The 25,496-nt window shown below is 43.5% G+C and overlaps 1 protein-coding gene across 1 annotated transcript in view; it reads right to left on the minus strand.

Moving 5' to 3' along the window:
• The window catches only part of LOC143284447 (histone deacetylase 4-like), a 31,469-nt gene that overhangs the window by 4,840 nt on the left and 1,133 nt on the right, over nucleotides 1–25,496 (minus strand). Inside the window, exons 2-10 of the mRNA XM_076591084.1 lie at nucleotides 23,899–23,952; nucleotides 18,965–19,082; nucleotides 17,998–18,023; nucleotides 17,266–17,358; nucleotides 13,200–13,271; nucleotides 12,500–12,593; nucleotides 4,850–4,915; nucleotides 3,846–3,899; nucleotides 1,199–1,282 (exon numbers count right to left, since the gene is read on the minus strand). Of these exons, the coding sequence (XP_076447199.1) occupies nucleotides 1,199–1,282; nucleotides 3,846–3,899; nucleotides 4,850–4,915; nucleotides 12,500–12,593; nucleotides 13,200–13,271; nucleotides 17,266–17,358; nucleotides 17,998–18,023; nucleotides 18,965–19,082; nucleotides 23,899–23,952 (661 nt within the window). The remainder of the gene's footprint in view (nucleotides 1–1,198; nucleotides 1,283–3,845; nucleotides 3,900–4,849; nucleotides 4,916–12,499; nucleotides 12,594–13,199; nucleotides 13,272–17,265; nucleotides 17,359–17,997; nucleotides 18,024–18,964; nucleotides 19,083–23,898; nucleotides 23,953–25,496) is intronic.

Consider the following 25,496-nt stretch of genomic DNA (forward strand, 5'->3'; position numbering starts at 1 on the left):
ACAGAAAAAAGGAGCAGATGCTTGATCTTTACATAAACCCAACATGCCCAGCAGGCCTTGATCTTTACACAAACCCAACATGCCCAGCAGGCCTTGATCTTTACACAAACCCAACATGCCCAGCAGGCCTTGATCTTTACACAAACCCAACATGCCCAGCAGGCCTTGATCTTTACACAAACCCAACATGCCCAGCAGGCCTTGATCTTTACATAAACCCAACATGCCCAGCAGGCCTTGATCTTTACACAAACCCAACATGCCCAGCAGGCCTTGATCTTTACACAAACCCAACATGCCTAGCAGGCCTTGATCTTTACACAAACCCAACATGCCCAGCAGGCCTTGATCTTTACACAAACCCAACATGCCCAGCAGGCCTTGATCTTTACATAAACCCAACATGCCCAGCAGGCCTTGATCTTTACATAAACCCAACATGCCTAGCAGGCCTTGATCTTTACATAAACCCAACATGCCCAGCAGGCCTTGATCTTTACATAAACCCAACATGCCCAGCAGGCCTTGATCTTTACATAAACCCAACATGCCTAGCAGGCCTTGATCTTTACATAAACCCAACATGCCCAGCAGGCCTTGAAAGCCTGCCACAGGTTTGTGAAAAACAGAATGAAAAAAAGTAATGACAATAAAATATAGTAAAACAAAAAAGTATAAGAATGAAATGGAAAATGCTGATGTTTGTGCATTTGTGAAATCCTGTTTGATGTTAGTTATGGCTAACTGGTCTGTGCCCTATACTGCCATCTAAAATATCCACACTTCAAACCCCAGCAGTAACACCTGGTGCATTTTGAGTGTTGGATTTGAAGAAAAAAAAAAAAAAAAAAAAAAAAAAATCTCCAATGGATAATTATACTTTCATAGCAAAAACAGTTCAGGGGATGGAGAGAAAAGATGTCAGGCTATAAAATAGTCTTTTCTATTCAGAATTAAAACAACAAAAACCACACACAAGCATAAATCTGGCTTATTAACAAATATTACTTCTTTTCCAGACTTTTTTTCTGACGAAATAAATCTGTTTTGCTCTAGCAAAAGGCAACTGCTTTGCTCTTGTAAAAGAAATCTGCTTTGCGCTTGTAAAAGAAATCTGCTTTGCTCTTTCTCACAGGTAAAGATCCACTTCATTCAATGTTATTCCCTGAAAACTATCCTTCCTGACTGTTTTACTTACAGAGACCAGCAGAAGCAGCCTTCCCATTGCAAGGCCCTGTATGACGGACAGGACATGCCCTATACAAGCAGCGCTGGGTCCTCCCTGTTGGCAAACAAAAACAAACAAAACAACAGTCATCAAATGTACCTAGAGAAAAAGTATGTGCGCCAAAAAAATGTACCTCATAGACACATACACACATGTCATCAGTAGGATGTTAAACTGAAGCATCAATGAACAAAGACACACAAACTAACAGAATGGAAAAAACAACAACAAACAAAAAACCCGACCTACAACGGTGTCAATGGTGTCAAGCAAGGCTGCGTCCTGGCTCCAACACTGTTCAGCCTCATGTTCTCTGCAATGCTTACTGATGCCTTCAGAGATGGCAATGTTGGAATGGCCTAAAGTACCGAACAGATGGCAAGCTGTTTAACCTCAGAAGGCTTCAAGCAAAAACGAAGGTCATGACAGACATCATCAGAGACTTTTTGTTTGCTGATGATTGTGCCCTCAACGCTGGATCTGAAGCTGACATGCAACTCAGCGTCGACAAGTTTGCCACTGCCAGCAGGAACTTCGGCCTTACCACCAGCATGAGGAAAACTGAAGTTCTCCATCAGCCAGCCCCAGGGAAACCCCACATTGAGCCCAACATCACAGTCAACGGTCAGAGACTCAGTGCAGTAGAGCGGTTCACATACCTTGGCAGCACACTGTCATGAAATGCGACCATCGACGATGAAGTGAACATCAGGACTGCAAGAGCAAGCGCAACTTTTGGTAGACTCTGTGCAAATGTCTGGAACAGAAGAGGCATTGTTCTTGAGACCAAACTAAAGGTCTACAGAGCAGTAGTTCTCCCCACACTACTGTACGCCTGCGAAACTTGGACAGTGTACCAACGACATGCCAAGAAGCTGAACCACTTCCACACAACATGCCTAAGGAAGCTACTGAACATCAAGTGGCAAGACAGGACCCCAGACACAGAGGTGCTTGCAAAGGCCACCCTTCCCAGCATCTTCACCATCCTGATGCAGTCCCAGCTTCGCTGGGCTGGACACGTGGCGCGCATGCCAGACCATCGGCTGCCCAAAAGTCTCTTCTATGGCAAGCTGCAACAAGGGAAGAGATCACACGGAGGTCAGAAGAAGCGCTTCAGAGATACTCTGAAAGTCTCTCTGAAAGCGTTTGATATCAACCGATTCCTGGGAGGAATCTGCAGTGGACCGTGACAAATGGCGCGCTGCTGTGCACAAAGGTGCCAAGTTGTGCGAGGCCAACAGGACTGCTGCAGCTGTTCAGAAGAGGCAGGCCAGAAAGTCATGGGCAAACAAGCTCCCTGACAATGATATGCCTGTCTTTGTCTGCCCCAACTGTCAGCGAACATTTCGTGCGCAGATTGGACTATTCAGCCATCTGCGCACTCACAGATAGATTCATGAGCATCCCCCACCCCCAACCACCACCACCCTGCCCCCATCCCCCAGCTGGATGACAACGATGGTCATCATCTATCTCAATGGACACACACCAGGATGTTAAACTGAAGCATCAATGAACAAAGACACACAAACTAACAGAATGCAAAAAACAACAAACAAAAAACCCTACCTACAACGGTAAGTGAATTCAACAGAGAAGTGGTTTTTATCCACTGTGTATAGGAGAGTGGGCACAATCCTCTCCTCATGTCATTTTAACCTTCCCCAACCAAACTTAGGTACCCATTCCTACCTGGGTGGAGTGGGCACAATCCTCTCCTCATGTCATTTTAACCTTCCCCAACCAAACTTAGGTACCCATTCCTACCTGGGTGGAGTGGGCACAATCCTCTCCTCATGTCATTTTAACCTTCCCCAACCAAACTTTGGTACCCATTCCTACCTGGGTGGAGTGGGCACAATCCTCTCCTCATGTCATTTTAACCTTCCCCAACCAAACTTTGGTACCCATTCCTACCTGGGTGGAGTGGGGATGTCATTTTAACCTTCGTCAACCAAACTTAGGTACCCATTCCTACCTGGGTGAAGTGGGGATGTTATTTTAACCTTCCCCAACCAAACGTCGGTACCCATTCCTACCTGGGTGGAGTGGGGCCAATCAGAGAAAAGTGTCTTTCCTGAAGACAGGTCAAAACAGGGCCTTCAACCTTATCACTGGTCAATGCTGGATCACAAGTGCAACGGCACACCTCTAAGTCAATGTGGTTCAAAGGAACCATAAATACAAAATAAGGAATAGATAAATAAAAGAAACAAACAAAAAACAAAGCTAACAAACCAGAGAGATATCCTGCCATTTATGCAACACATTCTACAAAGAAGTCACATAGAAACATGTTCCAGCAGCTGTTTAAGCTGGAAGCAATGGTGGGGGGGTAATCCAGATCTGTTGTGGAGTCAAACCACAGAAATAAGACCTTTCCCCTATAATTACCTTTCATCTAACATATGATGACCCACTGATGCAAAGTACAGCAAAGGTCCGATTCCAGTCCTGTGCAAAATACTACTCCACCCACGCAGAGAAATTAAAAGTTGCTGCGGCGAGCGACCTTTCCATGTCAAATGGTCAACACTCAAGAACAGCAACTACAAGAAAAACGTAAGACTATGTGAGGGGCAGGAGGATGTGTCAGGTGGACACCATTACTCACTGGCAAGTCAGGCTTGAATAAATCCAGGCACACCACCACAAAGTCTGGGCCGAACTGAAAAAAGAAAAACAAGTGTTAGCAATGTGAAGGCGATAATTTAGAGCGTGTCCCCCCTGATCTACATGCATCTAGCATCAAAATATGTGATGAGAAATTGTGGGTGGTTAAACTGACATTTTGCAATAGCGATATGTATTTATAGCAACTGACAGAAAACAAAGCACAAGCATAATAGAGGAAAGTATTTGTAGCTCAAAATGCTGTTTTAGAAAAGCAAGTAAACAATGAACACACATAACAGAGAAAATGTATTTGTAGCTCAAAATGGTGTTTTAGAAAAGCAAGTAAACAATGAACACACATAACAGAGAAAATGTATTTGTAGCTCAAAATGGTGTTTTAGAAAAGCAAGTAAACAATGAACACACATAACAGAGAAAATGTATTTGTAGCTCAAAATAGTGTTTTAGAAAAGCAAGTAAACAATGAACACACATAACAGAGAAAATGTATTTGTAGCTCAAAATGCTGTTTTAGAAAAGCAAGTAAACAATGAACACACATAACAGAGAAAATGTATTTGTAGCTCAAAATGCTGTTTTAGAAAAGCAAGTAAACAATGAACACACATAACAGAGAAAATGTATTTGTAGCTCAAAATGCTGTTTTAGAAAAGCAAGTAAACAAAGCACACACATAACAGAGAAAATGTATTTGTAGCTCAAAATGGTGTTTAGAAAGAAAGCAAGTAAACAATGAACACACATAACAGAGAAAATGTATTTGTAGCTCAAAATGCTGTTTTAGAAAAGCAAGTAAACAAAGCACACACATAACAGAGAAAATGTATTTGTAGCTCAAAATGCTGTAAAAAACAAAACAAAGAAAAAACAAACAACAGTCTCTGGTTGTGTTGTTTTAAATCATGGAAGTTAAAAAAAACAAACCCAAACAATCACTGGTACTTGTCTCAAGTGGGATAAACAAACAGTTAAACAACTAACCTCATATGAAATGGGCAAAACTATTTGCTGGACGGCTGCTATAATGTCTGCGTCTTGTAACTGGCTCTGAAATAAAGAACAAACATTATTTTCTCATGGGAAAGCAAAATCATAACGCCTATTATTCTCTACAAGCATTTTTTTTTATATTTGTTATTTTTAAGTTTAGGTGTGTATTTTTATTTCTACTATTCTATGTGTTTTCATCCTCTTGATGAACCCCATTCCTGTCAAGCGCTCGTGTGCGTGCGTGCATGCGTGCGTGCGTGCGTGCGTGTGTGTGACTGAAACTGGACTGACTGACACACCAAGTGAATGCTAAGTGCCCCAAGACAGCTGTCAGTCATGTGTGTGTGTGTGTGACAGAAAGTGGACTGACTGACACACCAAGTGAATGATAAGTGCCAAAAGACAGCTGTCTGTCATGTGTGTGTGTGTGTGACTGAAAGTGGACTGACTGACACACCAAGTGAATGATAAGTGCCAAAAGACAGCTGTCTGTCATGTGTGTGTGTGACTGAAAGTGGACTGACTGACACACCAAGTGAATGATAAGTGCCAAAAGACAGCTGTCTGTCATGTGTGTGTGTGACAGAAAGTGGACTGACTGACACACCAAGTGAATGCTAAGTGCCAAAAGACAGCTGTCTGTCATGTGTGTGTGTGACTGAAAGTGGACTGACTGACACACCAAGTGAATGCTAAGTGCCCAAGACAGCTGTCTGTCATGTGTGTGTGTGTGTGACTGAAAGTGGACTGACTGACACACCAAGTGAATGATAAGTGCCCCAAGACAGCTGTCAGTCATGTGTGTGTGTGTGTGACTGAAAGTGGACTGACTGACACACCAAGTGAATGCTAAGTGCCCCAAGACAGCTGTCAGTCATGTGTGTGTGTGTGTGACTGAAAGTGGACTGACTGACACACCAAGTGAATGATAAGTGCCCCAAGACAGCTGTCAGTCATGTGTGTGTGTGTGTGACTGAAAGTGGACTGACTGACACACCAAGTGAATGCTAAGTGCCCCAAGACAGCTGTCTGTCATGTGTGTGTGTGTGACTGAAAGTGGACTGACTGACACACCAAGTGAATGCTAAGTGCCCCAAGACAGCTGTCAGTCATGTGTGTGTGTGTGTGACTGAAAGTGGACTGACTGACACACCAAGTGAATGATAAGTGCCCCAAGACAGCTGTCTGTCATGTGTGTGTGTGTGACTGAAAGTGGACTGACTGACACACCAAGTGAATGCTAAGTGCCCCAAGACAGCTGTCAGTCATGTAGGTAGGACCACTTAAATTTTGAAATTCAACATATCTAAAAACTAATTACACCATTGGAAAGAACATAAAAAACTAAGTTCACATGCAAAGTTTCATTGCATTATACCCAGTAGTTTTTAAGAAAACGGCGTCTAAAAATGTGCAAAAATGACGCGTTTTGACAGATTTAACAAATTGCTATTTTTAGACTGTCATAAAATTTTAAGATGAAGACTTACCACATTGTTCTTTGCTGTACTTGGTTCCACCAATACCTATTTTATGCTGAATTTTTTCTGGCCTACTCAAGAACATGCTTAGAGAGAGACAGTGCCTTCAAAATAGCAAAATATTCAGTTTTGTCAAGTGTCGAATGGCCTGATTTCACAGTGATAACATGCTGACTTATAATGCTGATATCTCAGAAAGTTTTCATGCTACAAAAACATTTCAGATATGTGCATGTTCAGAAAAGCATGTAGAATACAGTTTTTTTGGAAGACTTAATGCTATCAGAAATGCAAATAACAATGAAAACAGTCACAAAGTATATGGTTTTTAGTAACAAATGAGCAAGTTTTTTACAATCATGATGATACTATGCTGTCAGATATCACCAGAGTAATTGTAAATGTGCATATTTGACATAACAGAAGTCCAGTCATTTCAGCATCCTTGATTTGCAGTTCCCTTTCTTTTTCACTCAGTTTCAATGACACCTCCTCTGTCGTTGTTCTTAGTTCCTGTGTGATAATGTCCTCATTTTTTTCTTTGCTGCATGCTGGCTCTGGGTCTGAAGTAGGAGGTAGCTGTTTGACAGTTTTTTGCTTCTTCCTGCTGTCTCTGATGACCTCTGCACTTTCACAAGGAAGTTCTAAAAAATCTTGAAGTGCACTCTCTCCCCCTGGTTTACTTCTGTTTTTACGCAGGCGAGCCTCATCTGCTCTGAGCCTCCCCAGTTTTAATTTGAGCTGTTGGGTTGGTGGCAAATCTCTGACCAGGTGTCATTTATGCAATGTTGCATCCTTTATCCTCAATATCCTAGCTAAGTGACATACTTCAGACACAAGACCAATAGGACAACTGAGTAAAGCCTCACAGTCCTCTACAGTTCCTTTCAAAAGATCTGCACGTGTAATTCCAAACTTCTGACAGGAGGGGCCAGGGAAGATGCATGAATCTTTCCTTTCTTGTAAAAAACATTCAGCACCACTGATCGTTTCACAATTGCTGAATTCCTTAACTATTGACACCACACGTGGAAAGGTACACTCTGGGAACAATTTGTGTAGAAAATGTTCCATTTCCCCCCAGGTTTTGTTTTCTTGATGCTTTAACATATTTAACTGCATCAAGAGTTTGTTGTTGGATGGAACCTTGGGTGCTGATGGTGGTCTTCCTCGTCCACTGTGTGCAACAGTCGCCCTTAAGGCTTTATACTGATCATCATCTGAAATACACAGTCATGAAATTTGAGACAGCTCTAATGCTTTAAAATACTTTTTTTTTTCATTTCATAGATGCTTTTGCATATATATCATTTATATGTGTGTGTGCATGAGTGTGTGATGAATGTGCACTGATACATGATCTACTAATTTCATTACTACTCCACTGTAATGGTTTCACTTAAATTGATGTAAGTTTTATGTAACAACATATCTTAAACTTATTTCATGTTTACTAATCATATAAGTTATTTATTCTTTAAATCATTTACACACACACACACACACACACACAATAACTAATCCATACTCAGGCAACCTCATGTATGCATGCTACATCAGTTCAACAGACACTAACTCTGTGCATACACTCTTAGTATATAAGATACATACTAATGCGCGCACGCACGCACGCACGCACGCACGCACGCACACACACACACACACACACACACACACGCACGTGAAACTGTCTTGGCGTTTGATGATCAGAACAGAAGTGGAAAGATACACGTGTTCCCATGCTGTCCGACGTCGGTCACAATATTAAACCATCAATCCGCTCTCACTAACTCAAAACCCTTGTACAACAAAAAATTACTGAATAATCTGACACTTCATCTTCTAGATACAGCTGTCGATCGCGGTAAATTTTTGAATAATAGATCATAATTGTGCTAAAAAATAACGTGACTGACGAAGCGTTACTGTTCCCAGTTACACATCAACACTGCTGAAGCAAAGTTGTTAGGATTCATCCAAACCCACAAAAATATAAAAAATATGATTTACATTTATTTTCAAAATAAACATATTGAAAAAAAATTTGCTTACAAACCTGTAAGTTGGCGTGTTTTCCATTCTTCAAACGATGATGACGAGCAGACGGCTTCGATCGCCGCCATGGTCGAGCAGCGTTGCGGGATCCGAAATCGGTCACTCGTTTTTCTTCCAAAGCGCGTTCGAGACTCTTTCTTTATAGAAAAGCCATGAATTGCACTTGAAAGTGCATAGTTTAAACTTTCTTTTCTTGTAATTTGCTCGTGATTTGAAACACTGGTTCGTATGTTATAGGGTCGCAAACATCAGTCTCACACTTTCGCTGCGACTTTCAGATCTACTTTCTGTGAAAACCCCAACAAATTTCTAGCCAATCAAAACTTGAGAATCCTGGCTTGCCAGTGACATAGTTTCTAAATTTATACATGGCCAAACAATGCAGCGCGAAACGATCGAGTGACACACATGTTATTCTGCTCGCGCGGCAAGCACGGCGGAGTCTGTCACCGCAGTAAAAATCGACGCGACACCCTTTGTGTTTGAACGCCCGGCACATACCAGTTTGACTCGAATGATAAAAACAAATACCACAGGAAGATAGATAAAAGAATGAACTTTATTCCAGTATAAGATTGGTGTCATTTAATTAAGTTTGGTAGTGAAACGAGCGAGTTGAAAATGGTCAAATTATGGGTCTGGACTGCGCTGTTAACCACAGCCACAGTGGCCGCGGACCGACCTAAGTCATGTGTGTGTGTGTGTGACTGAAAGTGGACTGACTGACACACCAAGTGAATGGTAAGTGCCCCAAGACAGCTGTCAGTCATATGTGTGTGTGTGTGTGTGTGTGTGTGTGTGTGTGTGTGTGTGTGTGTGTGTGACTGAAAGTGGACCAACTGACACACCAAGTGAATGATAAGTGCCAAAAGACAGCTGTCAGTCATGTGTGTGTGTGTGTGTGTGACTGAAAGTGGACTGACTGACACACCAAGTGAATAATAAGTGCCCCAAGACAGTTGTCTGTCATGTGTGTGTGTGTGTGACTGAAAGTGGACTGACTGACACACCAAGTGAATGCTAAGTGCCAAAAGACAGCTGTCAGTCATGTGTGTGTGTGTGTGACTGAAAGTGGACTGACTGACACACCAAGTGAATAATAAGTGCCCCAAGACAGTTGTCTGTCATGTGTGTGTGTGTGTGACTGAAAGTGGACTGACTGACACACCAAGTGAATGCTAAGTGCCCCAAGACAGCTGTCTGTCATGTGTGTGTGTGTGTGTGTGAGTGTGTGACTGAAAGTGGACTGACTGACACACCAAGTGAATGCTAAGTGCCCCAAGACAGCTGTCAGTCATGTGTGTGTGTGTGTGTGTGAGTGTGTGACTGAAAGTGGACTGACTGACACACCAAGTGAATGCTAAGTGCCCCAAGACAGCTGTCAGTCATGTGTGTGTGTGTGACTGAAAGTGGACTGACTGACACACCAAGTGAATGATAAGTGCCAAAAGACAGCTGTCTGTCATGTGTGTGTGTGTGACTGAAAGTGGACTGACTGACACACCAAGTGAATGCTAAGTGCCCCAAGACAGCTGTCAGTCATGTGTGTGTGTGACTGAAAGTGGACTGACTGACACACCAAGTGAATGATAAGTGCCCCAAGTCAGCTGTCTGTCATGTGTGTGTGTGTGTGACTGAAAGTGGACTGACTGACACACCAAGTGAATAATAAGTGCCCCAAGACAGCTGTCAGTCATGTGTGTGTGTGTGACTGAAAGTGGACTGACTGACACACCAAGTGAATGCTAAGTGCCCCAAGACAGCTGTCTGTCATGTGTGTGTGTGTGTGTGTGTGAGTGTGTGACTGAAAGTGGACTGACTGACACACCAAGTGAATGCTAAGTGCCCCAAGACAGCTGTCTGTCATGTGTGTGTGTGTGTGTGAGTGTGTGACTGAAAGTGGACTGACTGACACACCAAGTGAATGCTAAGTGCCCCAAGACAGCTGTCTGTCATGTGTGTGTGTGTGTGCGAGTGTGTGACTGAAAGTGGACTGACTGACACACCAACTGAATGATAAGTGCCCCAAGACAGCTGTCAGTCATGTGTGTGTGAGTGTGTGACTGAAAGTGGACTGACTGACACACCAAGTGAATGCTAAGTGCCAAAAGACAGCTGTCAGTCATGTGTGTGTGTGTGTGACTGAAAGTGGACTGACTGACACACCAACTGAATGATAAGTGCCCCAAGACAGCTGTCTGTCATGTGTGTGTGTGTGTGTGACTGAAAGTGGACTGACTGACACACCAACTGAATGATAAGTGCCCCAAGACAGCTGTCTGTCATGTGTGTGTGTGTGTGACTGAAAGTGGACTGACTGACACACCAAGTGAATGATAAGTGCCCCAAGACAGCTGTCAGTCATGTGTGTGTGTGTGACTGAAAGTGGACTGACTGACACACCAACTGAATGCTAAGTGCCCCAAGACAGCTGTCAGTCATGTGTGTGTGTGTGTGACTGAAAGTGGACTGACTGACACACCAAGTGAATGATAAGTGCCCCAAGACAGCTGTCAGTCATGTGTGTGTGTGTGTGACTGAAAGTGGACTGACTGACACACCAACTGAATGCTAAGTGCCCCAAGACAGCTGTCAGTCATGTGTGTGTGTGTGACTGAAAGTGGACTGACTGACACACCAAGTGAATGCTAAGTGCCCCAAGACAGCTGTCAGTCATGTGTGTGTGTGTGTGACTGAAAGTGGACTGACTGACACACCAACTGAATGATAAGTGCCCCAAGACAGCTGTCAGTCATGTGTGTGTGTGTGTGACTGAAAGTGGACTGACTGACACACCAAGTGAATGCTAAGTGCCCCAAGACAGCTGTCAGTCATGTGTGTGTGTGTGTGACTGAAAGTGGACTGACTGACACACCAAGTGAATGCTAAGTGCCCCAAGACAGCTGTCAGTCAGCTCACCTTGGTGGGCAGCCTGTTGTACTAGTCACTCCATGTTTGCTGAGTGTTTACAGCTTGGTCTCTGACCTTGGACGAGCGCTGTATAAATTTCACTAACATACAAAATGCATTTTCAATTCAAACAATAATCACACAGGTAGTCAACACACAGTGCTGCTGTAATCACCTGACTGAGGGGGACACACACAACAGTCACACAGGTAACCAACACACAGTGTTGCTGTAATCACCTGGCTGAGGGGGACACACACAACAGTCACACAGGTAACCAACACACAGTGTTGCTGTAATCACCTGGCTGAGGGGGACACACACAACAGTCACACAGGTAACCAACACACAGTGTTGCTGTAATCACCTGGCTGAGGGGGACACACACAACAGTCACACAGGTAACCAACACACAGTGTTGCTGTAATCACCTGGCTGAGGGGGACACACACAACAGTCACACAGGTAACCAACACACAGTGCTGCTGTAATCACCTGGCTGAGGGGGACACACACAACAGTCACACAGGTAACCAACACACAGTGCTGCTGTAATCACCTGGCTGAGGGGGACACACACAACAGTCACACAGGTAACCAACACACAGTGTTGCTGTAATCACCTGGCTGAGGGGGATGCACACAACAGTCACACAGGTAACCAACACACAGTGTTGCTGTAATCACCTGGCTGAGGGGGACACACACAACAGTCACACAGGTAACCAACACACAGTGCTGCTGTAATCACCTGGCTGAGGGGGACACACAACAGTCACACAGGTAACCAACACACAGTGTTGCTGTAATCACCTGGCTGAGGGGGACACACACAACAGTCACACAGGTAACCAACACACAGTGTTGCTGTAATCACCTGACTGAGGGGGACACACAACAGTCACACAGGTAACCAACACACAGTGTTGCTGTAATCACCTGGCTGAGGGGGACACACACAACAGTCACACAGGTAACCAACACACAGTGCTGCTGTAATTACCTGGCTGAGGGGGACACACACAACAGTCACACAGGTAACCAACACACAGTGTTGCTGTAATCACCTGGCTGAGGGGGACACACACAACAGTCACACAGGTAACCAACACACAGTGCTGCTGTAATCACCTGGCTGAGGGGGACACACACAACAGTCACACAGGTAACCAACACACAGTGTTGCTGTAATCACCTGGCTGAGGGGGATGCACACAGGGGCAGGCTGGCAGGACGGAGACACCTCGTCGTCAGCAGCAGGACACGGTCCCAGGGAAATCACCAAGGACCTGCACACAGGGAGAATTGGAGAGTCCTTTATTGTGTGTAGTGTGTTGTACTGTACTGTACTGTACCATACTGTACTTTATTACTTTTCAAAAAGCTTGTATTCTATTGTTATTGTATTGCATTTGCTGTGCTGGACTTGATCATATTACTTTTCAAGAGAAGCTTGTTCTGTACTGTAACTGTATTGTAATTCTATCATATTGCACAGTATTGTGCAGTATCATATTCTATTATTTTTCAACACACGTTTGTATTGTAGTGTACTGTGTTGCACAGCATTGCATTGCATTGCATTGTATTGTACTGAGTTCCCAACCCTATCCACCAATCATTGTGGAGAAAAATATAAGGAGGGTTTGAAGGACCTACAGAGTTCCACTATGTGCAAAGATAAAAGGAAAAGGAAAATATTTCCCCAGGCATTTTAAAAGGGCTGTTTCTATTCAACTTTGTTATGTAAACAGAATGAGAAGTGAAAAAAACAAAGCATTAAATTTGGTCAGATGTGGATAAGAATCACTGTTGGATGTGTACACACACATATACATACAGGACTAAAACAGCCAAAGCTTGAAAGAGTGTAAACTATGCCCTGATAGTTGTACCTGTTATGGTCCTTTTGTTCCAGAGACTGAATAAGTGGATGATTCCCTGAAGAGAAGCTCAGATAAAGCGTCCTGCAATAAAAAAAAAAACAAAAACAAAAAAAACTGGAATGTGAACAATCCACTGACAGAATTTTTTTTTATGAAATAAGTGACAAATGAAAACTCCAAAAAGCCAAAATCATTCTACGTTCACATGGTAATTGGCTTTGTTTTTTGGGTTTTTTTGGGTTTTTTTTAACTTTTAACCAATATGATACACCCATCCCCCATCTGCTGAGGCATACGTAACAGCATGTTCACTTGAACACTGAGTTCATTATTCAGAATGAATAAACACAATATTTAAAACATTTTGCATTTCAGTTTGTTTCTTTGCAGAGCCAGGTTCACCATGCTCAAAGATCAAGTCAATACAGAACTTGTGTATTTAGTCCTTTTCATTTCTTCTTCAATGAAAACTGATTCCCACAGGAAAACAATGCTAAACAATAATGTGCATCAGTTGATCTCTTTTACAAGAAAACTCACTCTAGAAATATATTTACCTGTACATCCTGGTAGAGATATTTATCAAAACTAGCACAAATGACAAAAGTGCCAACACAATAATTATCATGATTACCAAATACGCCTACAAGAAATGCAGAATACTGTCATCATCTGAAAACATAATTGCAGGTAACAAACAAGCACAACAAGGAGCAAACAAAGCCCTATAGTCCTCCATCTTCAACAAGGAGCAAACAAAGCCCTATAGTCCTCCATCTTCAACAACAAGGAGCAAACAAAGCCCTATAGTCCTCCATCTTCAACAACAAGGAGCAAACAAAGCCCTATAGTCCTCCATCTTCAACAACAAGGAGCAAACAAAGCCCTATAGTCCTCCATCTTCAACAAGGAGAAAACAAAGCCATATAGTCCTCCATCTTCAACAACAAGGAGGAAAGAAGCCCTATAGTCCTCCATCTTCAACAACAAGGAGGAAACAAAGCTCTATATACCTCCATCTTCAACAAGGAGCAAACAAAGCCCTATAGTCCTCCATCTTCAACAACAAGGAGGAAACAAAGCTCTATAGTCCTCCATCTTCAACAAGGAGCAAACAAAGCCCTATAGTCCTCCATCTTCAACAACAAGGAGCAAACAAAGCCCTATAGTCCTCCATCTTCAACAACAAGGAGCAAACAAACCCCTATAGTCCTCCATCTTCAACAACAAGGAGCAAACAAAGCCGCAAACAAAGCCCTATAGTCCTCCATCTTCAACAACAAGGAGCAAACAAAGCCCTATAGTCCACCATCTTCAACAAGGAGCAAACAAAGCCCTATAGTCCTCCATCTTCAACAACAAGGAGCAAACAAGCCCTATAGTCCTCCATCTTCAACAACAAGGAGCAAACAAAGCCCTATAGTCCTCCATCTTCAACAAGGAGAAAACAAAGCCATATAGTCCTCCATCTTCAACAACAAGGAGGAAAGAAGCCCTATAGTCCTCCATCTTCAACAACAAGGAGGAAACAAAGCTCTATATACCTCCATCTTCAACAAGGAGCAAACAAAGCCCTATAGTCCTCCATCTTCAACAACAAGGAGGAAAGAAGCCCTATAGTCCTCCATCTTCAACAAGGAGCAAACAAAGCCCTATAGTCCTCCATCTTCAACAACAAGGAGCAAACAAAGCCCTATAGTCCTCCATCTTCAACAACAAGGAGCAAACAAAGCCCTATAGTCCTCCATCTTCAACAACAAGGAGCAAACAAAGCCGCAAACAAAGCCCTATAGTCCTCCATCTTCAACAACAAGGAGCAAACAAAGCCCTATAGTCCACCATCTTCAACAAGGAGCAAACAAAGCCCTATAGTCCTCCATCTTCAACAACAAGGAGCAAACAAGCCCTATAGTCCTCCATCTTCAACAACAAGGAGCAAACAAACCCTATAGTCCTCCATGTCCAACAAGGAGAAAACAAAGCCCTATAGTCCTCCATCTTCAACAACAAGGAGCAAACAAACCCTATAGTCCTCCATGTCCAACAAGGAGAAAACAAAGCCCTATAGTCCATCTTCAACAAGGAGCAAACAAAGCCCTATAGTCCACCATCTTCAACAACAAGGAGAAAACAAAGCCCTATAGTCCATCTTCAACAAGGAGCAAACAAAGCCCTATAGTCCACCATCTTCAACAACAAGGAGCAAACAAAGCCCTATAGTCCACCATCTTCAACAACAAGGAGCAAACAAGCCCTATAGTCCTCCATTTTCAACAACAAGGAGCAACAAAGCTCTACAGTCCTCCATCTTCAACAACAAGGAGCAAACAAAGCCCTATAGTCCACCATCTTCAACAAAGAGCAAACAAAGCCCTACAGTCCTCCATCTTCAACAACAAGGAGCAAACAAAGCCCTATAGTCCTCCATCTTCAACAAGGAGCAAACAAAGCCCTACAGTCCTCCATCTTCAACAACAAGGAGCAAACAAAGCCCTATAGTCCTCCATCTTCAACAAGGAGCAAACAAAGCCCTACAGTCCTCCATCTTCAACAACAAGGAGCAAACAAAGCCCTACAGTCCTCCATCTTCAACAACAAGGAGCAAACAAAGCCCTATAGTCCTCCATCTTCAACAACAAGGAGCAAACAAAGCCCTACAGTCCTCCATCGTCAACAACAAGGAGCAAACAAAGCCCTATAGTCCTCCATCTTCAACAACAAGGAGCAAACAAAGCCCTATAGTCCTCCATCTTCAACAACAAGGAGCAAACAAAGCCCTATAGTCCTCCATCTTCAACAACAAGGAGCAAACAAAGCCCTATAGTCCTCCATCTTCAACAAGGAGCAAACAAAGCCCTACAGTCCTCCATCTTCAACAACAAGGAGCAAACAAAGCCCTATAGTCCTCCATCTTCAACAAGGAGCAAACAAAGCCCTACAGTCCTCCATCTTCAACAACAAGGAGCAAACAAAGCCCTACAGTCCTCCATCTTCAACAACAAGGAGCAAACAAAGCCCTATAGTCCTCCATCTTCAACAACAAGGAGCAAACAAAGCCCTACAGTCCTCCATCGTCAACAACAAGGAGCAAACAAAGCCCTATAGTCCTCCATCTTCAACAACAAGGAGCAAACAAAGCCCTATAGTCCTCCATCTTCAACAACAAGGAGCAAACAAAGCCCTATAGTCCTCCATCTTCAACAACAAGGAGCAAACAAAGCCCTATAGTCCTCCATCTTCAACAAGGAGCAAACAAAGCCCTATAGTCCTCCATCTTCAACAACAAGGAGCAAACAAAGCCCTATAGTCCTCCATCTTCAACAAGGAGCAAACAAAGCCCTACAGTCCTCCATCTTCAACAACAAGGAGCAAACAAAGCCCTATAGTCCTCCATCTTCAACAACAATGAGCAAACGAAGCCCTATAGTCCTCCATCTTCAACAACAATGAGCAAACAAAGCCCTATAGTCCTCCATCTTCAACAACAAGGAGCAAACAAAGCCCTATAGTCCTCCATCTTCAACAAGGAGCAAACGAAGCCCAAAAGTCCTCCATCTTCAACAACAAGGAGCAAACAAAGCCCTATAGTCCTCCATCTTCAACAAGGAGCAAACAAAGCCCTATAGTCCTCCATCTTCAACAACAAGGAGCAAACAAAGCCCTATAGTCCTCCATCTTCAACAACAAGGAGCAAACAAAGCCCTATAATCCTCCATCTTCAACAACAAGGAGCAAACAAAGCCCTATAGTCCTCCATCTTCAACAACAAGGAGCAAACAAAGCCCTATAGTCCTCCATCTTCAACAACAAGGAGCAAACAAAGCCCTATAGTCCTCCATCTTCAAACGATGTGCAGATCATTTTAAAGTCATTCATTTTCAACAATTTATTCAAGCTTTTATCTTCTATAAAAGCAAAAAACAAACCACCTGGCAAAGTGACTGACAACTTCACACACACACACACACACACACACACACACACACACCAAACTGTCCAGTACCATTACACAATTCATGATCTCAGGCTTTATGTTAACACAAAGGTAGAATGGTGTGTGATGCTGAGAGCAAACCTCTTTACATGGAAATCACGCTGCAGACACTTAGCTGTCCACTTCACCACGTTCTGCTTGTCAGTGGATTGCTGACCCACTGTGTCTGAACAACTGGAGAAGCAAAAAAAAGTACATACAAAAATAACCAAGACAAAGAAACAAAACAAAATAGATACCAATACACTCCACTTGAGATAACCTGTCCACAACACAAAAACAATTTGTTGAGAAAACCCACTGCTATGCTATTCCCGCTACACTGATGTATTCACCACATTTGTATCTGTTACAGCATCTTTCTGTTAAAGGTGATGGTTACAATACAGACATAAAAGATGCATGTGGTCACAAATCCACACAAACATGCATACAAACATACGTAGATACAGTCAGAGAATACATCTTCAACAAAGTGCTAATGCAATTCTGACTAAACCTTTTAATAAAAACACTTATTTTCATGAAACAGAGGAAGCATGAAAAAAAAGGAGATAATCTGTTGGGAGAAAACAAAGATTTTCTTCTTTCATCACCTCATATGTATATTTTTCTCTGAAGAACACAAGTGCTTTTCACACATATTTTGTACCACACAGTTCACACATATTTTGTACACAGACACATAAAACACATACACAGATAAACACAATATCCATGTACAGGCAGATTCATGAAGAAACACACACACACACACACACACACACACACACACACACACACACACACACACACACAAAGAAAAATGCTCACCATGGAAGCATCACACAGGACTGCACCTATATTAGTATAAAAAAAAAAAAGAAAAGAAAACTTTTCAAAGGATTCAAATTTTACATGTTTCACATTTGTATCCCTCATACATATATACTAATCTCTGTACATATTTCCATATTCAGTTCATTAGCTAGAAATCAAAACATATGACAGGTGAGGGCATCCCTTTTTCACTCCTTGTGACCTGTTCTTCAAACATGTGCCTCAGTAAAGATCACGCATCAAATTACAACTTCACTCCATCATTCACTCTACCTGATATCAAATTTTCTGTGCTCCATCTTCCACAACAAACTTCTTTGTCAGAGTACTCTTTCCTTTCAATGTCCAACCATCTGGAACACCCTTCCATTTACAGTTTATCTCATTCTGCCTTATGTCCAAGCGATGTTCATGCATTTCCAACTGGCCTTTTCCACCTACACCTCAATCTTGTCATTGGAAAAAGTTTTCACAACTTGTAAACTGCACATATCCATGTGGAATGGGAAGCTCACATCCATCTGGACTACTCAGCAAAGTCTGAACAACATTCAACCCGTTTCCACTCCATTCTGCAGTAGTAGAAGTTGTTTTTACCAACTATGGCTGGGCTTCAGTGTTTTACGGCAGAACAAGTACTTCCTGAACTATTTGCAGACTCAGACAGTGATTTCAGCACAGAAAAGGACAATAATGCAACAGTCTACAGAAATACTGAACAACATCATCACCAATAATGGTGATGATGAACAAGAAACCATTTTCACTGAAAACATCAATATCAACAGGAGATCAAGTCCCCATCCAGTATACAATTATCTTCATTTTCAGAATTATCATCATTCATTATCATTTCATAATTATTCCAGTGATAGGAAGCAAAGAAACAAAACTGCAAAGAGCCAGGAACAGATTGATGTAATGAAATGACAAAAAAAACCACACAAAACAAACAATGTACCGTGTTGTCCATGATGGCTCCTACAGCTGCAGAGATTCGTGACTCCTCCAAGGGAGAGTTGATGGAAGGTTTGAAGCAGCTGGACAAAAGCCCTCGCTGTGACAGTACCTCTTCCAAGCTGAAAGAAAATGACACAAGGAATGGTGGCCTAGGAAGTGAACACCACAGGTTTGAGTCTCATATTGTGTCTCATGACAGGTGCAATAGCCGAATGGTTAAAGCGTTGGACTTTCAATCTGAGGGTCCCAGGTTCGAAGCTGGGTGACAGTGCCTGGTGGGTAAAGGGTGGAGATTTTTACCGTCTCCCAGGTCAACATATGTGCAGACCTGCTTAGTGCCTGAACCCCATTCATGTGTATACGCACACAGATCAAATACGCATGTTAAAGATCATGTAATCCATGTCAGCATTCGGTGGGTTATGGAAATAAGAACATACCCAGTATGCACACCTCTGAAAACAGAGTATGGCTGCCTACATGGCAGGGTAAAGAAAAAAAACGGTCACACACATAAAATGTTACATGTCTGAGTGTGTATGTGTGTGCGCCTGAAATCTGATTGAATGACACAGGAAATGGATGAGCACCCAGTGGCAACTGTCAGTCGGCTCTACACAGGTAGACAACCTGTTGTGCAAATGACCCCGCGCTTGTAAAGCCCTTAGAGCTTGGTCTCTGACTGAGGATAGGCGCTATTTTAAGTATCCATATCAATCAATCAGTCATATACAGCCAAGGGTTTTAGCTCCCCCTTGTAAGCAGGTTTCCACACGCTCAAGTCCCATAAACAGCCCAAGGTTTTTGCTCCCCCTGGAAAGCCACTATCCACAGGCTCAAGTTCCTTATACAGCCTGGGGTTTTTACTTCCCCTCCACCAGACCCTGAGTGGTGATCTTCATTTCATTCATTATGCCCATCGCTCCTGGTGGAGTATAGGCCACTGACGACGCCTCGCCATCGCACTCTGTTCTGGGCGGCCATTCCAGTCCAGTTGGTCCCTTGCTGCTTCAGCTCTGCCTCGGTATCTCGCCTCCAGCTAATGCGAGGCCGGCCTCTCTTCCTCTTTCCCTGCGGGTTCCAGGTCAGGGCTTGGCGTGTGATGCTGGACGTTGGCTTCCTGAGGGTGTGTCCGATCCAGCCCCACTTCCTCTGCAGTATCTGCCTGGCCACTGGTTCCTGCCCCGCTCGCTCCCACAGATCTTTGTTTCAGATCTTCTCCTGCCATCGGATCTTGTAGATGCGCCTCAGACAGGTGTTGAAGAATGTCTGAATCTTCTGCTGCATCATCTGTGTTGTCCGCCATGTCTCGCATCTGTAGAGCAGAATTGACTTCACATTAGAGTTGAAGATGCGGAGTTTGGTTTTCATACTGATTGCTCCAGATGCCCAGATATTCTTGAGCATGATGAAAGCTGTTCTTGCCTTGCCGATTCTGGCTGTGATGTCTCGGTCTGTGCCTCCCTGTCGGTCAACCACGCTTCCCAAGTAGATGAAAGACTCCACCTCCCTGATGGGCTCTCCACCGACTGTGACTGGTGTGTTGGCAGTGGTGTTTATCTTCATCAGCTCGGTCTTCTTCTTGTTGATCTTGAGCCCTGTCCTGGCTGACATGGTCTCCAGGCGAGTGGTCTTGTTCCGCATCTGGCTGTGGTTGTGTGACAGGAGCGCCAGGTCGTCAGCGAAGTCGAAGTCATCCAGCTGTGTCCAGAGTGTCCACTGTATACTGTTGTTCCTGCCTGTTGTAGTGGTCTTCATGATCCAGTCGATGACCAGGAGGAAGAGGAAAGATGACAGCAGGCATCCCTGTCGAACTCCGGTCTTCACCTCGAAACTTTCGGACAGCTGGCCTGCGTGGGCAATCCTGCAGCTCATGCCCTGGTAGGTGCACTGGATGAGGGAGATGATCTTCTTTGGGACTCCGTAGTGCCTCAGCACCTTCCACAGCGTCTCTCTGTCCACACTGTCAAAGGCCTTCTCATAATCTATGAAGATGATGTAGAGGGGGGAGTTCCACTCCAGCGACTGCTCCACGATGATGCGCAGGTTGGCGATCTGGTCGGCACAGGATTTGTTTCGCCGGAAGCCTGCCTGCTGGTCTCGGAGCTTGGGGTCAACGGCCTCTTTCATCCTTTCCAGTAGAACCCTGTTGAGAACCTTGCCTGGCGTTGACAGGAGCATGATCCCTCGGTAGTTGCTGCAGTCCCTGAGGTCTCCTTTCTTCGGCAGCTTGATGATGATTCCTTCTTTCCTTCTCCCAGATCTTGCTGAAGAGGCTGTATAGCACGTTGACAGCTGTTTCCATGTCTGCTTTGATGGCTTCTGCTGGTATCTCGTCCGGCCCTGCAGCCTTCCCATTTCTCAGAGTCATGATGGCCTTCTTGATCTCTACCTTTGAGGGTTTGTCGCAGCTGACGGGCAGTTCTGTCTCTGCGGGTGGAATGTCTGGTGGTGCGTCAGGGGCGGGGCGGTTCAGCAGCTCCCTGAAGTGTTCTGCCCATCGTTTCAGCTGTTCCTCAGTTGTTGTCAGTGGGTTCCTGTTCTTATCCTTCACTGGCTTGTCTGTCTGCTGGAACTTGCCTGTCAGCTTCTTGGTCACCAGGTACAGGTCCTTCAGGTTCCCCTGTCCGGCTGCTGCCTCTGCTTGACTGGCCAGGTCATCGATGTATTCCCTCTTGTCCTCCTTGATGCTTCTCTTTACATCTCTGTCCACTGCTGTGCCTTTGCCTCAGTTGCTCTTGTTCTGCTCGTGTTCAGCAAAGTTTTCTTCTCTTTCCTTGTTTCCAGCTTGTGGATGGTGTCGGCAGAGGTCCATTCCTTGTGTTGAGTTTTCTTCTTGCCAAGGACCTCTTCACATGTGTCGTGCCAGAGCTTCTTCCTGTGTTCCCACTGTGTCTCAATGTCCCTCTCACCATCTTCTATCAGCTCTTGTAGTGGCTGGAACCTGTTGGAAAGGCTGATCTGGAATGCTGCTTGTGTGTCCTTGTTTCTGAGCAGTCCAACATTGTACCTTGTCCATGTGTTGTTGGTGTTGGTGAATCTCTTGAGGCGAAGTCTCACTGTCGTCGTAAGAAGGTGGTGGTCTGATGACACATCGGCTCCTCTCATCACTCGTACATCCTACCATGATCTCCTGAACTTGCGGCTAATACATATGTGGTCAATCTGGTTCTCTGTGACATGGTTCAGGGATCTCCATGTGGCCTTGTGGATGCGCTTGTGTGGGAAGATACTTCCTCCTATCACCAGCTGGTTCAGGGCACACAGGTCTGCAAAGCGCTCACCATTCTCATTCATCTGTCCCAGTCCGTGTGTCCCCATGGTGTCCTCGTGGCCGGTGTTGTCCCTTCCGATCTTGGCGTTGAAATCTCCCATCAGTATGGTTATGTCTTTGGCTCCTCTTCTGTCTATCACTGTCTGTAGTTGTTGGTAGAAGTCATCTTTCTTCTCTTCTTCTGCATCATTGGTGGGAGCATAGCACTGGATGATGTTCAGCCTGATGTCATTCTTCTTGGTGGTAAACTTGGCTGTGATGATGCAGGAGTTGACAGGTTCCCAGCCGATGAGTGCCCCCTGTGCCTCCGGTGCCAGCATCAGGGCCACACCCTCAGTGTGGGGAGCTCCATCCTCTGTGTGTCCTGAATACAGCAGGTGCTCTCCAGATGAAAGTCTCATCTGTCCTGACTGTAGCCACCTTGTCTCACTCAATCCTAGCACTCCGATCTTGTAATTTTTCATCTCTCTCGCTACTTGGATGGTTCTTCCTGCTTCATACATCGTCCTGATGTTCCATGTGGCTACTCACGTTGTTGTCCTGGGTGTAAGAAAGGGAGTCAGCCTTGCAGCTTCCTTTCGGCTTTCACTGCACCGCGTCATAAGTCTCCATGACGGAGACCCTTCCTTGCCCAGGTGAATGTTTTGGTTCTTTGTCGTCGATGCTTCTGTAACTGGTCTTTTTTACAGGCAGGGTAGTTAACCCTACGCAAACCCCCTTATCCTCCGGGCGAGGTAGTCCTGCCTTAGTCGCCTCTTACGACATGCATGGCAGGACAGTGGGTCTATTCTATCAGTGCCCAGCCCACAGGGCAGGAGTGGTGATCTTGCTTATATATTTCAGATGGGATGATAAACTAGTGAGGTCCCATATGTAAAATGCACTTTGAACCCATGGCAACAAAACAGTCATCCCTGCCAAAATTCTATAGAAAAATCCCCTTTGATTGTAAAACAAAATACATTTCCAGACAGGAAAGAGAATAAAAATGTGGGCAGTGCTGTGCTGTGATGACTCTCAAGCTTACATACAAATGCTTGAGCTCTCAGCACACACACATTTCCTCTCTAAAATATTTGCAAACAGACATGTGGAGAGCAAAAAGGACATGGCTGAGGGGAAGAGAAAGGAGGGGGAGCTGTAAACAAACTTGTGTCTGCTAGTTACAGTGTGTGTGCCTGCGTGTGTATGTGTGCGTGTGTGTGTGTGCATGTGTGTGCGCGCGTGTGTGTGTGTGCAGTCTTCAATTCAACATTTTTCCACTTTAAATCATATTTCAGAAATGTATGTATGGCTGTATGTATGTGTGTGGGGGTGGGGGGTTTGCTTTTTTTGTTTTTCTAAGTGTGTGTGTGTGTGTGTGTGTGTGTGTGTTGTTTTGCTATGACTTTGCTGACTGCAATTTTGTTACATTTGTTGTGTGCCAAATTTTACTGCTTTGCTTATAATTTGTATCACAGACTTCTCCACACTTAATTTCTCTTCTGAGATCAATAAAGTTGTTCTGATTCTGATTCTGTGCTTATGTGCATGCTTCTGTGTGTGTGTGTGTGTGTGTGTGTGTGTGTATGTGTGTGTGTGTGCATGTGTGACAGTGTGTGAGGTTATGGCAAATTCCAGTTTTTCTGTTCTTTTCTTGCATCTGTAAATGGTCTCTTTACCTGCCGCTCTTGCTGTTGACAGGGGTAGGTGTCTGGTAATAGGTGATGCCCAGCCTGTACACAGCAACACAACACAATCCATCATCTCTCTCTGTCTCCCTGTCCTGGGAACAAGTCACCCATGTTTGCTGACTCCTATCTCAGATTCTCTGACGATAATGATAATGATAATAATAATGATACTACTACTACTACTACTAACAACAACAACCACAATAATAATAATAATAATGATAATAATGATAATGACAATAACAATAATGATTCAAAGAAGGATGATAATATCAATAACGGACATTTGTTCTCTACCTCCTTAGTACAGGGGCCCTGTGCACTAACATCAATAAAGGAGAAAATAGTTACCAAAAAGAAGAAATGAAATGAATTTTTTCACATGGGTAGTGGAGTAAGCACAGCTGCTTTTTTCACATCCAGCCCTCAAAAAAAAAAAAAAGAAAAAAAAAGAAAGAAAAAAACGTAGCATTATAATCAAAGACATAAGCAATTCAAATGAAATGTATTAATGACAAAGCACACACACTCTCACACACCAATGCCTAGACATCCATGAAAGCAGATTTGCACAGAAGCGTTTTGAAGTCAGATTTGAATGAATAATTTGTTTTAGCACAAACTTGGTATGGAAGTTTATGTTCATGTAAAAAGGCATGCTGTCTTTATTATTATTTTCTTTATTCAAATGCATTTCTTTTCTTCTTCTTTGAAAAAAAAAATGTTACACTTAACAGCAATGCAACAAACTGAACCTCAAATCTTAACTTTGAAATATAACGAACATATTCTGCTTCTTTATCTCTTTCTGAAAATCATGTAGAATTTAACAGTTTATTTTGTACTTTAAAAAATGTATAAAACAACAACAACACCCTTTATTTTCTCTTGACTGCAAACAATGCTTGCAAGGATTGAAATGTCAACACAGAATAACAACTTATAACACTAAAACTGGATGACTCCTGTATTGTATGGAGGTGTGAAAGCTATGCAAAATGTAATGGTAACACCTTACTGCAGGTACCTGTATTGTATGGAGGTGTGAAAGCTATGCAAAATGTAATGGTAACACCTTACTGCAGGTACCTGTATTGTATGGAGGTGTGAAAGCTATGCAAAATGTAATGGTAACACCTTACTGCAGGTACCTGTATTGTATGGAGGTGTGAAAGCTATTCAAAATGTAATGGTAACACCTTACTGCAGGTACATGTATTGTATGGAGGTGAAAGTTAAACAAATTTTGACCCATAACAGGAATGGAAGTTAAAGGTATACAATGATAACATCTTACAATCTGGTACCTGTACGGTATGGAGGTGAAGCTATACAAATGATGACACCTTACAATCAGGTACCTGTACTGTATGGAGGTGAAGCTATACAAATGATAACACCTTACAATCAGGTACCTGTACTGCGTGGAGGTGAAAGCTACACAAATGATAACACCTTACAATCAGGTACCTGTACTGCGTGGAGGTGAAAGCTACACAAATGATAACACCTTACAGTAGGTACCTATACTGTGTGGAGATGAAAGCTACACAAATGACAACACCTTACAGTCAGGTACCTGTACT

The sequence above is a fragment of the Babylonia areolata genome, chromosome 8 (assembly GCF_041734735.1).
Source record: "Babylonia areolata isolate BAREFJ2019XMU chromosome 8, ASM4173473v1, whole genome shotgun sequence".
In the NCBI taxonomy this organism is placed as follows: Eukaryota; Metazoa; Mollusca; class Gastropoda; order Neogastropoda; family Buccinidae; genus Babylonia; species Babylonia areolata.